Source organism: Leptosomus discolor, chromosome 4 (assembly GCF_034619465.1).
Source record: "Leptosomus discolor isolate bLepDis1 chromosome 4, bLepDis1.hap2, whole genome shotgun sequence".
NCBI classification, from domain to species: domain Eukaryota; kingdom Metazoa; phylum Chordata; class Aves; order Leptosomiformes; family Leptosomidae; genus Leptosomus; species Leptosomus discolor.
In genome coordinates, this window is record NC_141394.1 from 32,694,042 (window position 1) to 32,711,395 (window position 17,354).

Below are 17,354 nucleotides of genomic sequence, written 5' to 3' on the forward strand. Positions count from 1 at the left end.
TGGAGGAAGAGAAAGGACTATCGATAACGGATTCGTTGAAGGGACGCTGACTTCTTGGTTTTAATTACTATTTTACTAGTTTCAGCGTAGCACTGGGTTGTATAGCTGCCACAGAACTCACTTGGTAGCTTTAGTGCAGTGCTTTTAAAATCCTACATTCTTGCTTTTGCTTTTTAGTAAAATCTTTTCTCAGTCCTGATACGTGCAAAGAACCCGTTCGGGAAAACTCAATTTCCAAAACAGTGACATGGACTCTGCGAAAAATGCTAAACTACTGGAAAAGCAGCATTTGCCATTTGCTCCAGTCCTTCTAGGCTGTAATGGCAGTTTCTTATAACATGTGAACATTTGTCATTTAGGAGCATTTAGGGTTTTTGTGGTTCGGTTTTGGTGGGTTTTTTTAAGTTGGTGGTGTTTCTTTAAGTTGGATTTTTCCTCTGGATGGGAGGTGGAGTGTTGTCAGATCACAGGGCTAAATCTTGCAATCAGCAAGTGAACAGAACTGTCCTTTGGAGGAAATGATGCCTTGGTAGGCAAGGAAGGGACTTGTGGCATCAATGAATCCAGCTTTCAACCAAAGCTGCACTATCAGCAACCTCTCTGTGGGATTCTGTGGAAGCAGGATCCCCAAGCCTGGCTTGTGCTGAGGGAATCGCTCTTGCAGCGCTGTTTAGCTTACTGTGTTTGGCAGCATGTGAGAAAATGTAGTGATTCATGTAACCTTACTCCTTGTTTTTCTAGTTATTTAACTGTTCTTTCTATCTTAAGTACTGAGTGCAACCTCACATATAGAGAGGTGTCTTTGTACGGCTAATAGACATGTGGATGAAAGCTACATAATATGGCGATATAAATAATACAATTTTTAAGTAATAGTGATGCTATTAAATTTGAGTTTTTCTTCCCATTCTGGGATAAAAAGCTGGGAAAAAAATCTTACAAAAAGTGTGCTTTTTTTTTCTCTAGAGCTGTGTGAAGAAATTCTTCAGCCATGGATGTGTTCATGAAAGGACTTTCCAAGGCAAAGGAGGGAGTTGTAGCAGCAGCAGAAAAAACCAAGCAGGGTGTGGCAGAGGCTGCAGGAAAGACGAAAGAAGGCGTCCTCTATGTGGGTAGGTGGACAGCAGAGATCACGCTGCTGGTCGGTGTACCCTGACATTCACAGCTGGATCCTCATCAGACCTATTCTTCTGGAAAAAAAAAAAAAAAAAAGAAGTAATCTCTTATAGGAGACCGTTGCAAAACAAGAGGAGAGTTGTGCCCTCTTGAGCTCCAGTTCACTGAAGCTGAATGTTGGTTCTTATGTCCCTCTGTTGTGCTGGCCATGCATTACTGCTCTGTGGAGCCACATCTGTAATGCCACACTGAACAAGGTTGTGTCATAGGAGGTGCCTCACAGTACAGGTTGCTAGCTGGCACTCTATTCAAGAAGTTTGCTACGTTTAGGCTGAAGGGGTAGTTGGTATAGTAAAAATGAATTTAAAAGGTATGTAAAAGCTGAAGTGGAAGGTACCTTCACAGCACCCCATAGAACACGTGGGGTTTAAGTTGGATTTTAAGGGAAGAAACTTGAGAGGTTAGTTCAGGAACTGAGCATAAACCATGCTGACTCCTTGGCATGTCGACAATAACATTTTGCATGACAAAGTGTCATCTCATCTTCTAAAATTAACTTCATGTTCTGTACTTACTATTGCATATCCATAGCAGATATTTTCCTTGACTTCTCAAGGAAGAGCTGCTACAGTTAATGAGGTAGGGCAGGTAGACCCCAAGGTAGCAAAGCAGCTGTTAAGTGATTTATCTAGGCCACACAAGAGTCTTGCACAGAGCCAGGATAAAATTATTTTCAAATCCCAGATCAGTACTTTGGTTGCACGGTCATCTTCTTCACTTAGCAAGTATCAGGCTTTAGAGGACTATCATGCAAATGCTGCCATGAAGAATTCACAGGAAAATAATCTGCCAAGACCATATGAATAAGTGGTTATTTAAAAAAAAAGTAATTATGGACCTGTTTCTTCTATGCAACAAATAAAGTTTGTTTATAAAAGAATGGAGGGGAAAAGGTACTGATTTTGTAGCAGGTCAGTTCTGTAATGGACGCTGTGCATACTTAGGGAGATGTGCACAGATATCAAAGAGAAGCAAAACAGTGTTGAAAACCAGAGGCATTTCTTTTAAATGGGAGCACTGAGGTCTCGGCAATTCTGATGTCTTTTCAGGATTCACTCTGCCCTTGCAGGCTAGCGCCAGTCTGTAACAAATTATTTCTGCTCCAAATCGTTTGGACTACTCATTTGGAATACACTTTTCTCTTGCTGAGCCATAGCAAAGCTCGGTGCTCTTGCCAACAGAGATGGCAGTCATTTTCCAAACTAATTGTAAGATGAGTCTATTTGAGTGTCTGCTCATTTTCAGTATATCAAAATAGATGTTCTTTCACTGTACATTGTGCTTGATAATGGAGTTATTTTTCAGGGGTAGGGGGTTTTTTATTTTCTTTTCTTGTAGTTCCTAACCATGCCTCTGGAGTCATTGATTTCTTTGTATTAGAAACCTGCGTTGTGTGCTGAATTAACCTTTGTGTCTTACCTGTTCTCCAACCATAATAATTTTTGAAACTAGTTCTGCTCCAAAAGGCAAGAGACTTTTTTCATTGTATTCAGAGACGCTTTTGCTGAGGTTGAACTTTGGAGGGCAGGCTTGCTATTTATTTCAAGAATAAAATACTGACGACTGGGGAGACCTGAGTCAGGATAGAGACCTGTGCATATGACTGTAGTAGTGGCCAAGAATCCTTCCCACGGCAGATGCCTGCTTTTCAGGAGGAAGGAGCTATATGCACAGTTTCAGTTGTGCAGGTAAAAAAGCCTTTGGTTGGAAGCTGTCTTCAGGAGCTTTGGCAGCTCATGTGTCTAGATGTCTTGCCTGCTTGCAGGGAGCCACAGTTTCCCCAGCTGAAGTTTCAACAGGATCAAGTAGGGTAAGGGTGAAATGAGGAGCTGGGTATTTCTCTGTCTACTTTGCAAGCACATAGCAGGGGCGGCTCTTCTGAGCAGTGTTAGCAAAGGCTGGTGTGAAAATCTCTTGCTTCTGTAGGCTGGTAACGGCTGCAATGCAAAAGGTGGTGAAACCCCTTTATGAGCAGAGGAGAGGAGCAGCACGCTGCATTAGAGCTCCTGAAGGTTTCTCCCTCCCTAAGTCTCTAGCTGGGATTTCAGATACGAGTTTCACAGCCAGATTATGCTGTGAAAGCTGCGTGATGTCTTGCAGAAAGAACCTAACAATGTTGGGCTGAGAAGGACTTGTTAATCGTTTTCAGTTTCAACAGTCAGCTCCATGACATTCAGCCTTCCATTGCTGCTGGAGGATTAATACGATGCAGTCTTTGGTCCAGATCACCTAGGTGATATGAGCTCGCACCAAAATCAGTGGAATTTAAGTAAATATGGAAAACATCTGGACCTTTCTGTCCAGGCTGCTGTTAGCTATTATGTGAAAGATTGTAGCGTAATTCTACCTGGTAAGAGTTCTATTAACAAAGGCTGCTGCTTGGGATGAAATGTGGTCATTGTAATTTCTTTCTTTTTTTTTCTTTTTTTTCTTTTTTTTTTTGGCACAAGGAAAGTTCCCTTTGGCACAGGGTGAAACTTAGAGCTCTGAGCAAGAGTGGTGATAACTGGGGATTTTTTTCCCTCTCCATGCTGAAGTCTGTTCTTTCTTCCCTCAGTCCGCTGTCTTTGTCCTGTCTTTTAATACCCAAGATACTGTTCAATACAGTCTAGTGTGTTTCTATGCTTCCAAGTGTGGGTTTTTCCCCCCCTAAATTCCTCTGCTGATGTACTTCAGCATCAGCCAGCTGAAATCAGTGGCTCTGTCTTGACTCGTACAAGCACAGCATCAGGACCTTTCTTGATGTCAAGCAATGGCCTGATTATTGATTGGAAAGGAGGACTGAGGGTCAGCAGTCCTGTGCTGCATCGCGTATGCCGTAAATTTAAAACTGGGTCTCTATGTATCCTTCAAGAGCTGTTGGTGTGAAGCAGTGAGGAAAAAAGTGGGAATACTTACCCCACTCACTTTGAAACCAGGAACTGAGAGTAAGAGGCTAATCTTGGATGCTCTTAGTGCTGTACTGCTCAAGAGCTCCTCAAAGCTCTGTGTGTGCTACCAGGGAGCTGAAGTTTTTGCTCAATTGACTCTTGAGTGCATGTTCAGTGCTCAGGAATGGGAAGTTTCCAGTCTGATAATTTTTGATGTATTACACCCTAGGAGAACAAAGGAATAGTTTTATCAGGAGTAGGGTGGCTAGGAGACAAGTTGTTTACTAATCCCTATGCGTAGCTGGCACATGGCCTTAGAGTAGAACAGTGCAGTCATGACCTATTTGGCAAGACCATCCAAATTCCTCTGCTGCACTCTTTTCATAAGGTTTCTTAGTTTCATTTGGTAATAGAAAAGCCAGCAGAGTAGTCAAGGGACTCAAGGTCCATCTGGTGGAATAATGGGCTTCAGCATTTGGGAGCAAGTGTTTTCCTTAGACAATGAGTTCTCCTTTCCCGAATTTGGGCTCCCTGTCTTTAACCATCTCTTACTAAGTGACGTGAATCCCAAGGAGGGCTTGCTTGGAATAGTCTGTTCGTCTCTCAGAAAGCCCAGAAATGAGTGTATTGCCAAGCTGCTGATACACACTTTCTTTTTGGAATAATGACAGTGATGATAATAAATAATGAAATGAAGAGGAGCTATTGTACTTTTTTATACTTACACAAAGGCAAAAATTGTGGTTTTGGCTTCTCCCTCCGTTCACACAAATGTGTATTATAGCAAGGAAAAGTAGCATTACCATGTACTACTATTGCTCCTGCATCACCTAAGTAGTGTAGGTCAGTGTCAGGTTCCATTGTTGTTATATTATCCCTACTCTGATTCCTCCATTCCCCTTGTTATGCAGGGTACAGTGTGCAAGATTATTGATGATTTGGGAATGCCAGAATGAAAGACAGCTAGTTTTTCTCAGAAACAATGTGGATGACCAGCTTTCCTTCATTGCCAGCCAGAAGTAATCCTACAGAATTCAACTGTTATATTTATAGGCCTGTTCTGGCAGATCCTAATGTGCTTCTAGATCCTGTTGTAGTGTGACTGCAGAAACAGATACTTCCATGCAAGTGTGCAGTAGTGGGGCAAATAGTATTTAGCTCTAACATATGCTGTAAGGTCTGGACCACTGCTTAGCTGGTTGTTTGCCAATTAATGGGTTTGGCTATGCATATCTGTGTTCTGTATGGGTCTGCAAGCTGAGCTTTCGTTAAAGAAAAGCCTGTCTTCCACTAGCAGAAAGAGACTAGCATTTCTGTGTTAGTTGCCGTTATAGCAGTGTTACATTAGGGTAAGTGAAGTAAGAATCAACTTGGATATGTCCCTCTGGAGATAGCACTGCTGAGGTCCTCAGGGAGTTCTGCCGTATCGTCCATCCCTTACCAGCCCTAGGGAACCGAGTACTTGCTGTTCACAGTTTTCCATGTATTTAATAGCTTGGCTTGCAGACAATAACTTCAACAAGATGAACAAGATATTGGCCAGGTCTAACAACGCATTTAAAAGCATACTCTTAAGTGTTTTGATAGACACCCTGTAAACCTGAACTGGTGTTTAGTCTCTAGAAGTCTGTAGAACTGTCATCTGCTTGTATTCCAGTATGAGTTCAAAGTACTTCACTTCTTCAGGTCTCACGGTACCACAAGATTGATGACTGAAGTCCTAAAACAAGTACTTAGACATTAACACCTTGGATTTAATAAAATGCATGATGCTTTCAATGTAAAAATTTTCAGTGAGAGAAAACAAGCTTTTTAGAAAGAGAAAATCAGAATAAAGGGGGAAAAAACTTCTCAGCTGTTTGACCTCTTCATTAGCTAGTTAAAGGAACATGTCGTTTTACTTGATGCGATATTTTTTTCCTCTTATTTATCATGGCTTATTACTGTGCTCTTGCTCATGGATAACAGAGCCTTTTCAATGCTGTAATCAATCTGATAGTGCCATAAATACATGGCTTAAGTTCCATAAATTTGCACTAGTAGCAAGTAGGATACATTGATGAATGAACTTCCATTGTATTTCAGTATTTAATTGTATTATTGTAAAGAATTGTGGACAAAGTTGCTTTGTTCTAATATATTTCTGCTTATATCAGTTTGTGTATGATTTTACACATTATTAAGCTAAAATTATATAGATGTTAGAAGTGTAAAGTCAGAAGTATAAATTATAATGTTTCAAATACTGAATGACATACTAGGGTAAGATGATAAACTAGGAGCCATCAACTTTGTCTCTGTAATGCTTAGTTGCACATTGCTGAGCGTGGTAGTCCGCAAATGGGTGCTAATCCCTGAAATGCAGCAAAATTATAAAACTTGACAAGTAGAGCTCTGGTACAGAAAAAGACATGGAGTTACATTTTCAACAGCAGTATGTGCTAATTTGTTTCTCTTCCCATTGAAGACAGGAAGAGATTGTCCCCTTTCATGCAGCATGGTAAAAAGTCATGATATTTTTACAAGGATGTTCCAGAAATTGGTTTGGTCTTCAGGGTGGCAGAGTTACATTGCTTACACAGGTCTTGTGTTATGTCTCAAGCTAGTACTAGCTCTAAGTTGCTGTCTCCAGAGTCTTTACATAAGTTGTCACATGTGCCCGTGTCAGGGAGGACACTGGATGCGGCAGAATTTGGGTTTGACCCTGGTGGCATTTTCATGTTTGCATCCTGTCTACTGTTTAATATTTCCCTTTCAGATTCATGTTTGTCTAAATCTGGCTAGCACAACCAGCCCCTCATGATTTTAACCTTTAGGTCTTTCTGTAGTTCAATAATGGTTGTTAACCCCTGCAAACTGAGATCTGGAGAAGAGTTCTAAGATGAAATTGTGAGGATCCTCTGGAAGCTTTGGCTTTGCAAACGCATGCCTGAGCCTCCTTAGGACATTAACAGAAACATGGTTCCCATGCAGAGTCGTCCATGTGAGTTTGCACAGTGGGAGGCTTTAATTAACACAGCTATTAAGAAAATGGCAAGGAATTCAGTGCGTACAAGAAAAAAACTGCAGAAGTGTTTCCAGTATTATTCACCTTTCCACAGTCAATATACGTTCATGCAGTTGCTCTTTATTGATGGTTTTGTCTTTTCCCTTAGATTGAATTTCTCTTTAATTAATCTTAATAATCTTAGAAGATACTGTATGCAACTGTATGTAATCTATATATTCATCCCTCTTTACCATCAATCAAGTCTTTACCAGTACTTAAGAACATGTATTTCAACTTCATATTGTTCTTTGTTTAGGTTCCAGGACCAAGGAAGGAGTTGTTCATGGTGTCACAACAGGTAAGACAATTATCTCTTAATTTCAGCTGCTTCCCTGTGTTTGATTAACTAACCATTTAGTTGTTAAAAATTCTGTGCATTTTTTTGAGAGTGCTCCAATTTATGAATGATAGAAAAACATGGAAAAATTGAGAGGCAGAAAGCAACATTGATTTTGTCAAAAGGTGTACGCTGTTTTACAATCAAACATGTAAATTTGATATAGTTGTTTCTATGTGAGAAGGGTTTTCTGAGGATTGTTCTGAATCAGTCAGGCTGTACTAATGAGACAGGAGACTAATAAAACCAGATTCCTAACCAGAAGGAATTAACTCGTATGTCTAGAATGCAAGTTACAGAGAAGCTGTGGCTGCCCCCTCCCTGGCAGTGTTCAAGGCCGGCCAGGATGGAGCCTGGAGCAACCTGGTCTAGTGGGAGGTGTCCCTGCCCGTGGCAGGGGGTTGGACTAGGTCCCTTCCAACCCAAACCATTCTATGAAATTGATAAATCAAGGGTGTTTCTGTGGTTTGTTTATTCCAAAAGGTGAAATATTCTGTGCTGGGAAGTTATAAACTAGTTGGCATAAAAAAGTGAAGTTTTTCTTAATTTTTTTTTTTTTTTTTTGGTATGAAGAACTTCCACCTGTAGAAACTGAAAGCCTGGCTTGGGTGCCCGTGTTTGTCTCCTTGTGATCGGAGGAGGTAGAAAGGTGGGATCTGAAGAGGAGCACCACGGGAGGAGGACTGTGGAAGGCAAAGTGGGAGGGACTGGGGCGTACATCAGGAGGACTTTAATCTGCTGATTTAGGAGCTCACGGTGGGACAGGACAGGTACCAGTGCAAGAGACAGTAATTGCTGCAACAAATAAAGGAAAATACTGTAGAAGGAGCCTCCTTCGTGCAGTCAGGGCAGAAAGGCGGAACCACAGGGAGCGTTCGCAGTGAAGGCGAACGAGGCCAGCGGCAGCCTGTCGGCGCTGGAGCCCTTGAGGCTCTCCGCAGCGGAGCTGGGCTGCAAAACCGAGCTCCGCAGTCGCCAGCTCTGCCGTGGGCTGCAGCCTGCGCGATGGCGCCAAGCCGCCGCCAGGTTGGCCGCCCTGCCACCGTGGCGTCGCCATTGCCTGAGGCTGGCGGGGGGGCCGCGGCGGTGACGGGCCGGGAGAGGCTGCGGCTCAGCAGGGGGCGTTCCACGCGCGGCCGCGCCCGCTGATTGGGCGAGTCGGCAGGGGGCGGAACTCGCACGCGGCCGCCTGGGTGATTTACAGCGGCCGAAGCCATTCGACGGCGTGGAGGCAGGCGCGAGGCGGGCGGGCTCCGCCCTTTGCTGCTGCCGGCGCCCCTGCAGCCGGCGCAGCGCCCGCACGCCCGCCCGCCCGTGGGAGGGAGCTGCTCTGCCTGGGGGCCGGCCTGCGTCTGGGAAGGGGATCGAGCTGCCATCTGCCGTCTCTGGGTGCAGAATCTCTGTAGCGGCGGGATAGGGAGATGCAGAAGCAGGTCACGGCACGGAGCTGTAGGAGGAACCCTCTCAGCTGCCTTTACAGAACAGGTATGAGGCTCTGGGTATGGTGGACAAAGCCGTGATAAGATCGAAGAGGAGGAACCTGTGTGAGCACCCGCACCAGGGCACCTCGACCAGCCCTTTGCAGCAAGACCTGTGTTCAGACTGGCGCCAAGAAGAAACAGTGGCACATTCTGGCCCTTGGTGGCCCTCCTGTGCAGAATGGAGGCACCCATTTGCAGACCAGACCCTCTTTTTCAGTGAAGTTTGCTGCCTCTCTGAGGCCCCGATTGGGGATGTCACCAGGTAACTGATGAGCTTAGTACAACCTTCAGGCTGTTACCCGCTCCTTGTTTTTCATGTGGGCACTAATGGTGTTGCCATCAGAAGTGCAAGGTTGATGAAAAGAGATTTCAGGGCCCTGGGCAGACTGCTAAAAGGTTCAGGAGCACATGTAGCGTTTTCCTCAATCCTCCCAGTAATGAGGAGACTTTGGAAGAAACAGGCATGCCCAAGACGTCACTGCTTGGCTCCAGGACTGATTTTTTTTATGATCACGGAAGAGCCTTTGAAACAAGCTATGCTAGGGCCTTATGGGATCCACCTGTTCTGATGAGGAAAATGTGTCTTTGCTGTAAGCTGGCAGGACTGATTGAGAGGGCTTTAAGCTTGTACGTATGTGGCCACAGAGAATTCGCTGTGAAGAGAACTACCCAAGTATCAGCTGTGCTCTTACTGGTTCTTCATCCCAGCCTGAGGCCTGTTTCTAGCACCATAGGGATAGTGCAGTTTCAGATAAGGTGTGCTTGCTGCAACTGTGGTCATGCTGCCACTGCGATGTGAACATGCCCCATCGCCCCCTCTGTTCTTAAGAGTCTTGTGACTCATTAGTGTGTCCCACTGGAGCTGGTTGGGTGGGAAGATGGAAGGGAAATGGCTTATAGGAAACAAACAAATTTCAGAGTTTCAATAAACTGATTTGAATTTGTCACAGTTATGAGGGTTTTAAAATGTTTTTTAGAACTGCCTAATCTCTCAGTAGCACTTTCAAACTTTGAATTTAATGATGGGCATGTATATTCACGTTAGCATTTCTACACTGAAAAAGAATAAATTTGCATTTTAAATTGGTTTGCAGGGATCATTTTAGGTGTGAACTGAAACCAGTAACCAGTAATTCATAGTAAGTGGCAAAATGAATGTGAGTCTTTGAACTCTAGAGAGTGTGGGAAAGCCTCAGCTAACCATAGTGCATTGAATAGAACGTGTAATTTTCTGCTGTAGAGTATGGGACTTCTGGAGATTTGAAGAAAATGTGTGGTCAAGAAATTTAAGGTGTTTTTCTTCCTAAGAAGTTAGAAAACAGCTAAGTAAGGGAGCAGAAAAAAATTTCTTTTTTTCTTTTTGTTCTGTGTACAGCCAGTGTGTCATTCACCTGTGCTTACGTAAGCCAATGCAAAGGATAAACAACTATAGGTGAACAAATGGCAGTACTTAATATCACAACCCAAATAAATGGTTGAGAAGTCAGGAGTATTTTTAATAACAAAACTGAACAGCATGTCTATGATAGTCCTTCAGAGTTTAGCCTCAGACTCAACATGCGTGCTGTTGTTACGAGGTTTGAAATGGCGACTTGTTAGACCTCAATTAAGAGAAATATTCAGGGGGATCATTACTATAACCAGTGGAGAATTGCAGTAGAATGAGATTTGAGGCACATATATCTAATATCATTGAAGATGTGAGAACAGCAGCTGACAGCATTAGCAAGCGAGTTAATAGAGGTGATGTTCACCAAGCTGGGCTGGGGTAGAATAAAAGCCAAGGGCATTTGCACATGTATGAAACTTGCTGAAGCACTGGGACGCTATAGTAGACTGGCTTAGTGGGGAGCTTCTTTCCCCTCTCCTGAGAGAAACAACTGATCTCGAATGCTGTGAGTATCCATCTTTATCTGATTGCAATATGTGTAGTGGGACAGGAAATTTTATGTAGATGAATAGAATTTTTGACAGGTTTGAAAAGTTGTTAAACTTTTGTTCTGGAAGATATGAAACAGACTATATAGCTAAACAGGAGGAGAGCACATCTGTTACATGCTGTGCCTATGAATAGAAATTCAGAAAAGTTACTGCGAATTTTAGGCAAAACAGTGGTCACTCCTCACCTGCTTTAGGAAATGGGTGGCACAAAGTGAAACACCCAAAGCTTGGAAATAATGGTTTCTCTGCCACAGTTTGCTTCCTTCTGGCCTATTAAACTGTTTGAAAGGAGTTTAGCTCTTGAATGAAAATGGAAAATGACTAGAGGGCATGCAGGTTGAAATGTGGCAGTGAGAAGAGGAGACCTACTACAAAATTCAGAAAGCATGGTTTCTGAAATGAAACAATATAGGCTTGGGAGTGTAAGAACAGAGGAGTTGCTTGGGCATGTATTTTAAAAATAAAAAAATAAAGACAAGTTGCAACTCTGTGGAGAGTTGTTCTGGCAAGCAGAGAAGGTAGGTAAAAACAGATTTAGGTTCACTGTGATGATTCTATGAGATATAACATGGAGGCACTGAGGAAATGCTAGTGAAGTTGTCTTAGAAATCAAAGCCATTTAAATCAGCACTATTAGAGTTGGTGTGACAAAACCATCTTTTATGGCCTTGTAAAGACCTACTTGTCTCTCTTCATAGCACCAGGAGTTTGCCAGTTCTGGTGGTCTTATGATGCACCAGGGTGTTAGTATAATGTTAAACTCGAGGTGAATAACACATTTTGTTATGTGAATAAAAACGATTCCGGAGGTTGGAGACAGTCAAATGCAAACTAGAATCACTGATCAAAATGAATGTGCATTCAGTTGGGCAGTCAGTCCTTTCTTACTGTCTTACTGAGTTCCAAGGTCTTGCTAGTTTTGTTGTTTTTTGAATAGTTTGTGGTTTAAAACCCTTTGCTGGTGAAGGGGCTGGGAGCTGACATGCCTCAAAGTGCTCAACAACTAAGTAAGCATTTTGGTCAGTTGCTTTCCAAACCCAGAAATACTGGACTGAGATGTTTCTTGCATTAAACGCAGTGTGACCTGATTGTACCAGGTTTAGTGGCATCAAGACACTGTAAAATGAGGATACCAGGCTGTGATTCACAGGAGTGTGGTGAGCATGTTGTTTGTCAGGTCACCCTTTCTCAGAACTTCTGAAGATGCAGAAGCTTTGCTTATTGGTTTTATGGGGTGTTAGCTTGTGTATCTGACTTGCCTGCCTAATTAACATGTCTGCTGGCCTTTGACTGTAAATGCATTATTTGTCCATCTTGCTTATCTCCCAGGGATAAGTGTCCAGAAATGTACGGTATCAAAGATGAAATGTTTGCAGTCTGTCTCCTGATAATCAAAGTAAAGCACTGGTTTGTACAAAAGATCAGGGCCAAAAAGCCCTTGATACTTCAACCATGTGTCAGTTTCCTGAAGCTGAGACAAGACACAGTAGCAACAGTTAGGAACGCAGTCGAGTGTTTTGCTTGATTCTTTTTTCTGATCATTCTTGTTGTTCTTAACATTCTTAGTCATTGGTATTACTGTTGTGTTTGTTTTAACTCCATCAGGTATCTTACAGTAAACTGTCTGAATTAAAGAATCCCCAATGTGTTTATGGCTTCTTTGTAAATGAATTCTTCAAGTACTTAAGGCAATCTTATTGTCTGAAATACACATTCAAAAGTATATTTAGTGCAGTAAAAGTAATTTCATTAATTCAGAGAAATCCTGTGATTTTTCATCTACTCTTATTGTTCAAAATCGAAAGCAACTAGTTCTCATTTTGAATTGCTCCAAAGGTTTCACCTTGATACTGTATGTTACCCAGTTGCCTATAATAAGTAGGGAAAGAAAGCTTCAATGCTAATAATTTCTGCACAGTACTATAGTCAGTATTAGAACTTCAGTTTCGAAGTTATGCTTGGCGTGATCATTGTACACCGTCCCAGGATCACTTACTGGAATGGGACGGTCTCTGCATAGATGGACAGAAGTAATCAGGCCATAGCACAGTAAAGCTCTACAGAAGCTGATTTACTCTGAGCACTGTGATGCAAAGCAGACATCAACATTACAAAGACTTAATGGTCTAAGATCATTAAACAACCTGGTATTCAGATTAGTTTAATTAGTCAGTATCAACCCCCTGCATTCTGATCCGATTCCTTTGTGCCTACTTAATGCTTTTCCCCTCTTACTACTTAGTGTAAGCAATAAAATACATGAGACTGGAAACCTATTTTGTTTTTTCTTCTCCTGTTGCTAGGGTTTCAGAGCTGAAGGGTCATCAGGCTGGAGCTTATTTGCCACTCTGGTAATACGGATTTTGATGGTGTTTAGATATTCCTTATAGACAGGAAAGAAGACTTTCTCCTACTAGTATGAATGTTTTTGCAAATCTGTGTTATGTGTATAGTTTGTTGGATTTATGTTCGTGGCTGGGACTTCTGAAGCAGTGTATGAGAGATCTTTCACGGTACTTCCTGCATCAGCTTTTTATGCTATCTCTATGTGCTGGTTTTGGCTGTGGTAGAGTGAATTTTCTTCACAGTAGCTAGTCTGGGTCTGTGTTTTGAATTTGTGCTGGAAATGGTGTTGATAACACAGCGGTGTGTTAGTTACTGCTGAGCAGGGCTTGCGCAGAGTCACGGTCTTTTCTGCTCCTCATAGCGTCCTTCCAGTGAGTAGGCTGGGCGTGCACAAGAAGTTTGGAGGGGACACAGCTGAGATGCTGACCCCAACTGACCAAAGGGGTATTCCATACCATATGATGTCATGCTCAGCCATGAAGCTAGGGGGAGGGTTGGCCAGGAGGCTACTGCTCTAGGACTGGCTGGGCATCAGTTTGTTGGTAGTGAGCAATTGTTTTCATTTGCATCACTTGTCTTTCTTGGGTTTTATCCCTTTCTCTCTGTTATTTTCCTTTTCATTACAACTTTTAATTAATATTATTTCAATTGTTAAACTGTTCTTATCTTAACCCATGAGTTTTCTCATTTTTACCCTTCCAATTCTCTTCCCCATCCTGCTGGGGGGGGGAGTGAGCAAGCGGCTGTGTGGTGCTAGTTGTTGGCTGGGATTAAACCACAACAGTCTGAAGTAGAAGCAATCTTAAAACCCCCTGGTTTTGTTGCTACTTTAATCAGGTATCTTGTTGTTGTGCCAATAGCAGTGTTAGTGGCCTGATTCTTTGCTTTTTTGTTTTCCTTGCATGTACTGAGCCTTTCCTAGGGTAATGTGTTTATGGGAGGAGAAATAGACTTCAGAGTGTTCCTGAACACTCTAAGAGTGGGAACGGCAGCCACTGGGTATTTGCTCTTGGTAGGTGGTAGTACTTGCTGTGACAACATAGTCTGAGAAATGTGGGTTTAATAATGGCACTGGGAATTAGGTGGTTTATATTGCAGCATTCACAGTGCACTAAATTTTGCTCTATATCTGGATATTTTGCTTTTGAGGTGCAGTTTTTTTAAGATCTTGCAATAATGACAGTAATTATGACTATTGACAATGAATACAGTGCAACCATGCTTTATCATTTTATCAAAAGGGAGGAGCCCACTTAAGAGCAACAGAGCACATGATCCTTTGTCAGCTGAATTTCTCTCTTTTGAATATTCCACCATTCAATCTATTTTGGAGAACAGAGTTTTCAAAACAGTGTATGTCACTTGCATGCAATAAAATTAATAGAAGAAAATGTATATAAAAAGGACCCTGATTTATATATCTTCTGTTGGTTTTATTTTCTTTTTTCTTTCCACCAAAAGGCAATACTGAAACTTACCCAAAACATATCTCTCAATTTTTTTGATATCTTGGAGAGTATCACTTTAAAATGTATTTTTGCAGGATGCTACTTTTTTTTACATAGCTCTGAGATTTCATCTTGCCGTTCTAAATAGTATGAAAACAAGTTTCTGTTTCAATGTTGCTCAGTTTGTTTCTGAAACACTCTGCACAATCAGATCTTAACCTTCTTTGGAAGGTATAACGTGTTATGGACACACACATTAAGATACATGTTTGCAAGAATTAGTGAAAAACTTCCTATATAAATTTTATGTGTAGAATGCTGAGTTTTTTGTAGTCTGTAGCTGGTAATAATCAAATGAGGCATCTTAATACATGTCTTTCTGCACTTGCTGGCATTAGGTCAAACTTTCCCTGGGGGCAACATTTGCTTTTCAGTAAAACCCACTTCTGTGGGGTTTTTTTTCCTAGAAAAAGCATGACAATAGAGTACTGGATGGATACAATGAAGTTTCTTGTGAATTTGTATCTTATTAGCATGTATAGGTTGGAAGACATTTGGAACAGGCTTTTTTTCTTTCTAGTTTTGGACAATGTGTAGTCCATTGTTGTCCTGCTCTGTAATGAAAGCTCCTGGTTTTGGGCATAATAGAGGTAATACCCAATTGGTTACTGACTTTTCACTTTAAGTTAGTTAGAATGAGCATTAGATGATCTGACTCCATTTTCAGTCAGCAGATATTTATTATTTGGGTCTTTAATAAAAACCACATATTAGGCACATTGTTTACCTTTCTAGCTTTTTCCTAATTGTTATTATTTAACATCAATCATAGCAATCTGTGCTGCATGCCTGTTGATATGGACAGCTGATACTCTTTATGTAAGGCATTAGAGAAATCTAATTTATCCTTAGAAAGTCTTTTCTTCGTACGTGTTGCCCAAAAAAGTCTCTGAAAGGGTGACCCATCTGCTAAGTAGAATCCATCCCGTGCTCACAAAGGCCGCAAATAGAGCTATGAATACATTTTATGATCAGATGGGATTTTGGCTGGAGGAAAGCATAGGATTAGTTAGAATTACAAAACTATATACTGGATGTATTTGAAGAACAGTCTCTTGTTTAGATGAGTAAATGTGTTTTTTGCCAAAAATCTGGCTGTGTAACTTTAAGGCATGAAGTCATCCCATCTGTTTTCTTAGTGTGGTTTCACTATAGTGCAAGCTGCTGTCAGAAAGAGCCCTTGGGGATGAATGAGCAGAAAGAACTCAGTGGTCTTCTGAAAGGTAGAATAGCAGTTGCTGATTTACATGTAGACTAAATGACTTGTTGTTTCCCTGGGGCTTGGAAGTTAGCTATTAATCCAGTTTGTGTTGGCATCTTTGGCATTCAGTCTTTTTGTAGATAAATATGTTATAGATGAACACATCAGCAGTGGGGCAGAAATATCAGAGAATTCGATAAACGATTGTATTTGAAACTCTTTGAGTAATGGTAGCTCTGCTTATTAATCAAGTATATTTTAAAAAATAAAAAATAAAAGAATAATCCCTGGCTTTTGAGTCTAATATAAAAGTCTTGTCTTCCATGCACTGTAACATGCAGCAAGTGTTTGGCGGACTAATTGGAATGCATTTCCAAACTGGGATACACTGAACGCAATTATTATACATTACACAGTGAGTTGGGCATAAGGGCCCTTAAGTAATGACTTTTCTTCCCTGAAGTACAGCTAGACATGATGGAAAATGTCAAATGCCTTTCACATGAAAGAAATTGAGCCACAAATAAGGCTTATTTTTACCTCTGCTGCTCCAGGGTTTCCAGATGGATAGTCTCATTTCTTAAAATCCACTTGGGATACAGAAAGTGTAATGGCCTTTTGGCTCTTTGTGGTGTTGGGCTGTCAGTGATGGATATGATTCTCTGAAAAACTTACAGCTTCCAGAGCAGTAATGTGTTTTTTCCATCTTCTGCTTCTCCTCAGTGGCTGAGAAGACCAAAGAGCAAGTGTCTAATGTTGGGGGAGCTGTGGTGACAGGAGTGACAGCGGTGGCCCAGAAGACAGTGGAAGGAGCAGGGAACATTGCTGCAGCCACTGGCTTGGTGAAGAAGGATCAGTTGGCCAAACAGGTTTGTTGATTTACAGTCTTTTCCAGGTGAAGAAGTGAATGATGAGTGGTCTCCCTGAACTGAGGGGCAGATGGAGTGTTTTCTTTTGTGTCTGTCAGTGGTATGAATGCAGGATGGTTTGTGTTATGCTAAACAAATGAACAGCAAATAAAACGTCTGCAGTTTATAGCTTGTGTTTTAAGTGACTTACAGGATTGGGGAATTTGAGTAGGGTTGGGCATGGAACTTTACTATTCTGAAAAGTCTTAGCAAATTTGGGCCGCGGTTTAAAGTGTGATCTAGTGGTGATTCTGAGCTCAGCAGCTTCTAGTGCAGTCCAGCAGCTGGAGGATCAGTGTACACTCGAATGGGAAGATAACTTTTTTTCCAAAAACTCAGGATTGAAAAACAACCTGCTAGAGCTGAAAGGTCAAACAGCAAATCTGAGGTTTAACAGCACAGTTTGTATCCTCTGGAGATCAAGAGCAGTAGGATTTGTGTGCCAATCCACTGACTGGTGAGATACATTGCATCTAAAGTCAAGATCTAGATGGAGAGTCTCAGTCTTCCATCAACATAGTTACACGAATGCAAAAA

At 41.8% G+C, this 17,354-nt stretch overlaps 1 protein-coding gene across 1 annotated transcript in view; it reads left to right on the plus strand.

The window, feature by feature from the left end:
- The first annotated feature begins 991 nt into the window (after positions 1-991).
- SNCA (synuclein alpha) overlaps positions 992-17,354 on the plus strand; it is a 66,622-nt gene continuing 50,259 nt past the window's right edge. The window contains exons 1-3 of the mRNA XM_086464261.1: positions 992-1,112; positions 7,352-7,393; positions 16,633-16,778. Of these exons, the coding sequence (XP_086320387.1) occupies positions 992-1,112; positions 7,352-7,393; positions 16,633-16,778 (309 nt within the window). The remainder of the gene's footprint in view (positions 1,113-7,351; positions 7,394-16,632; positions 16,779-17,354) is intronic.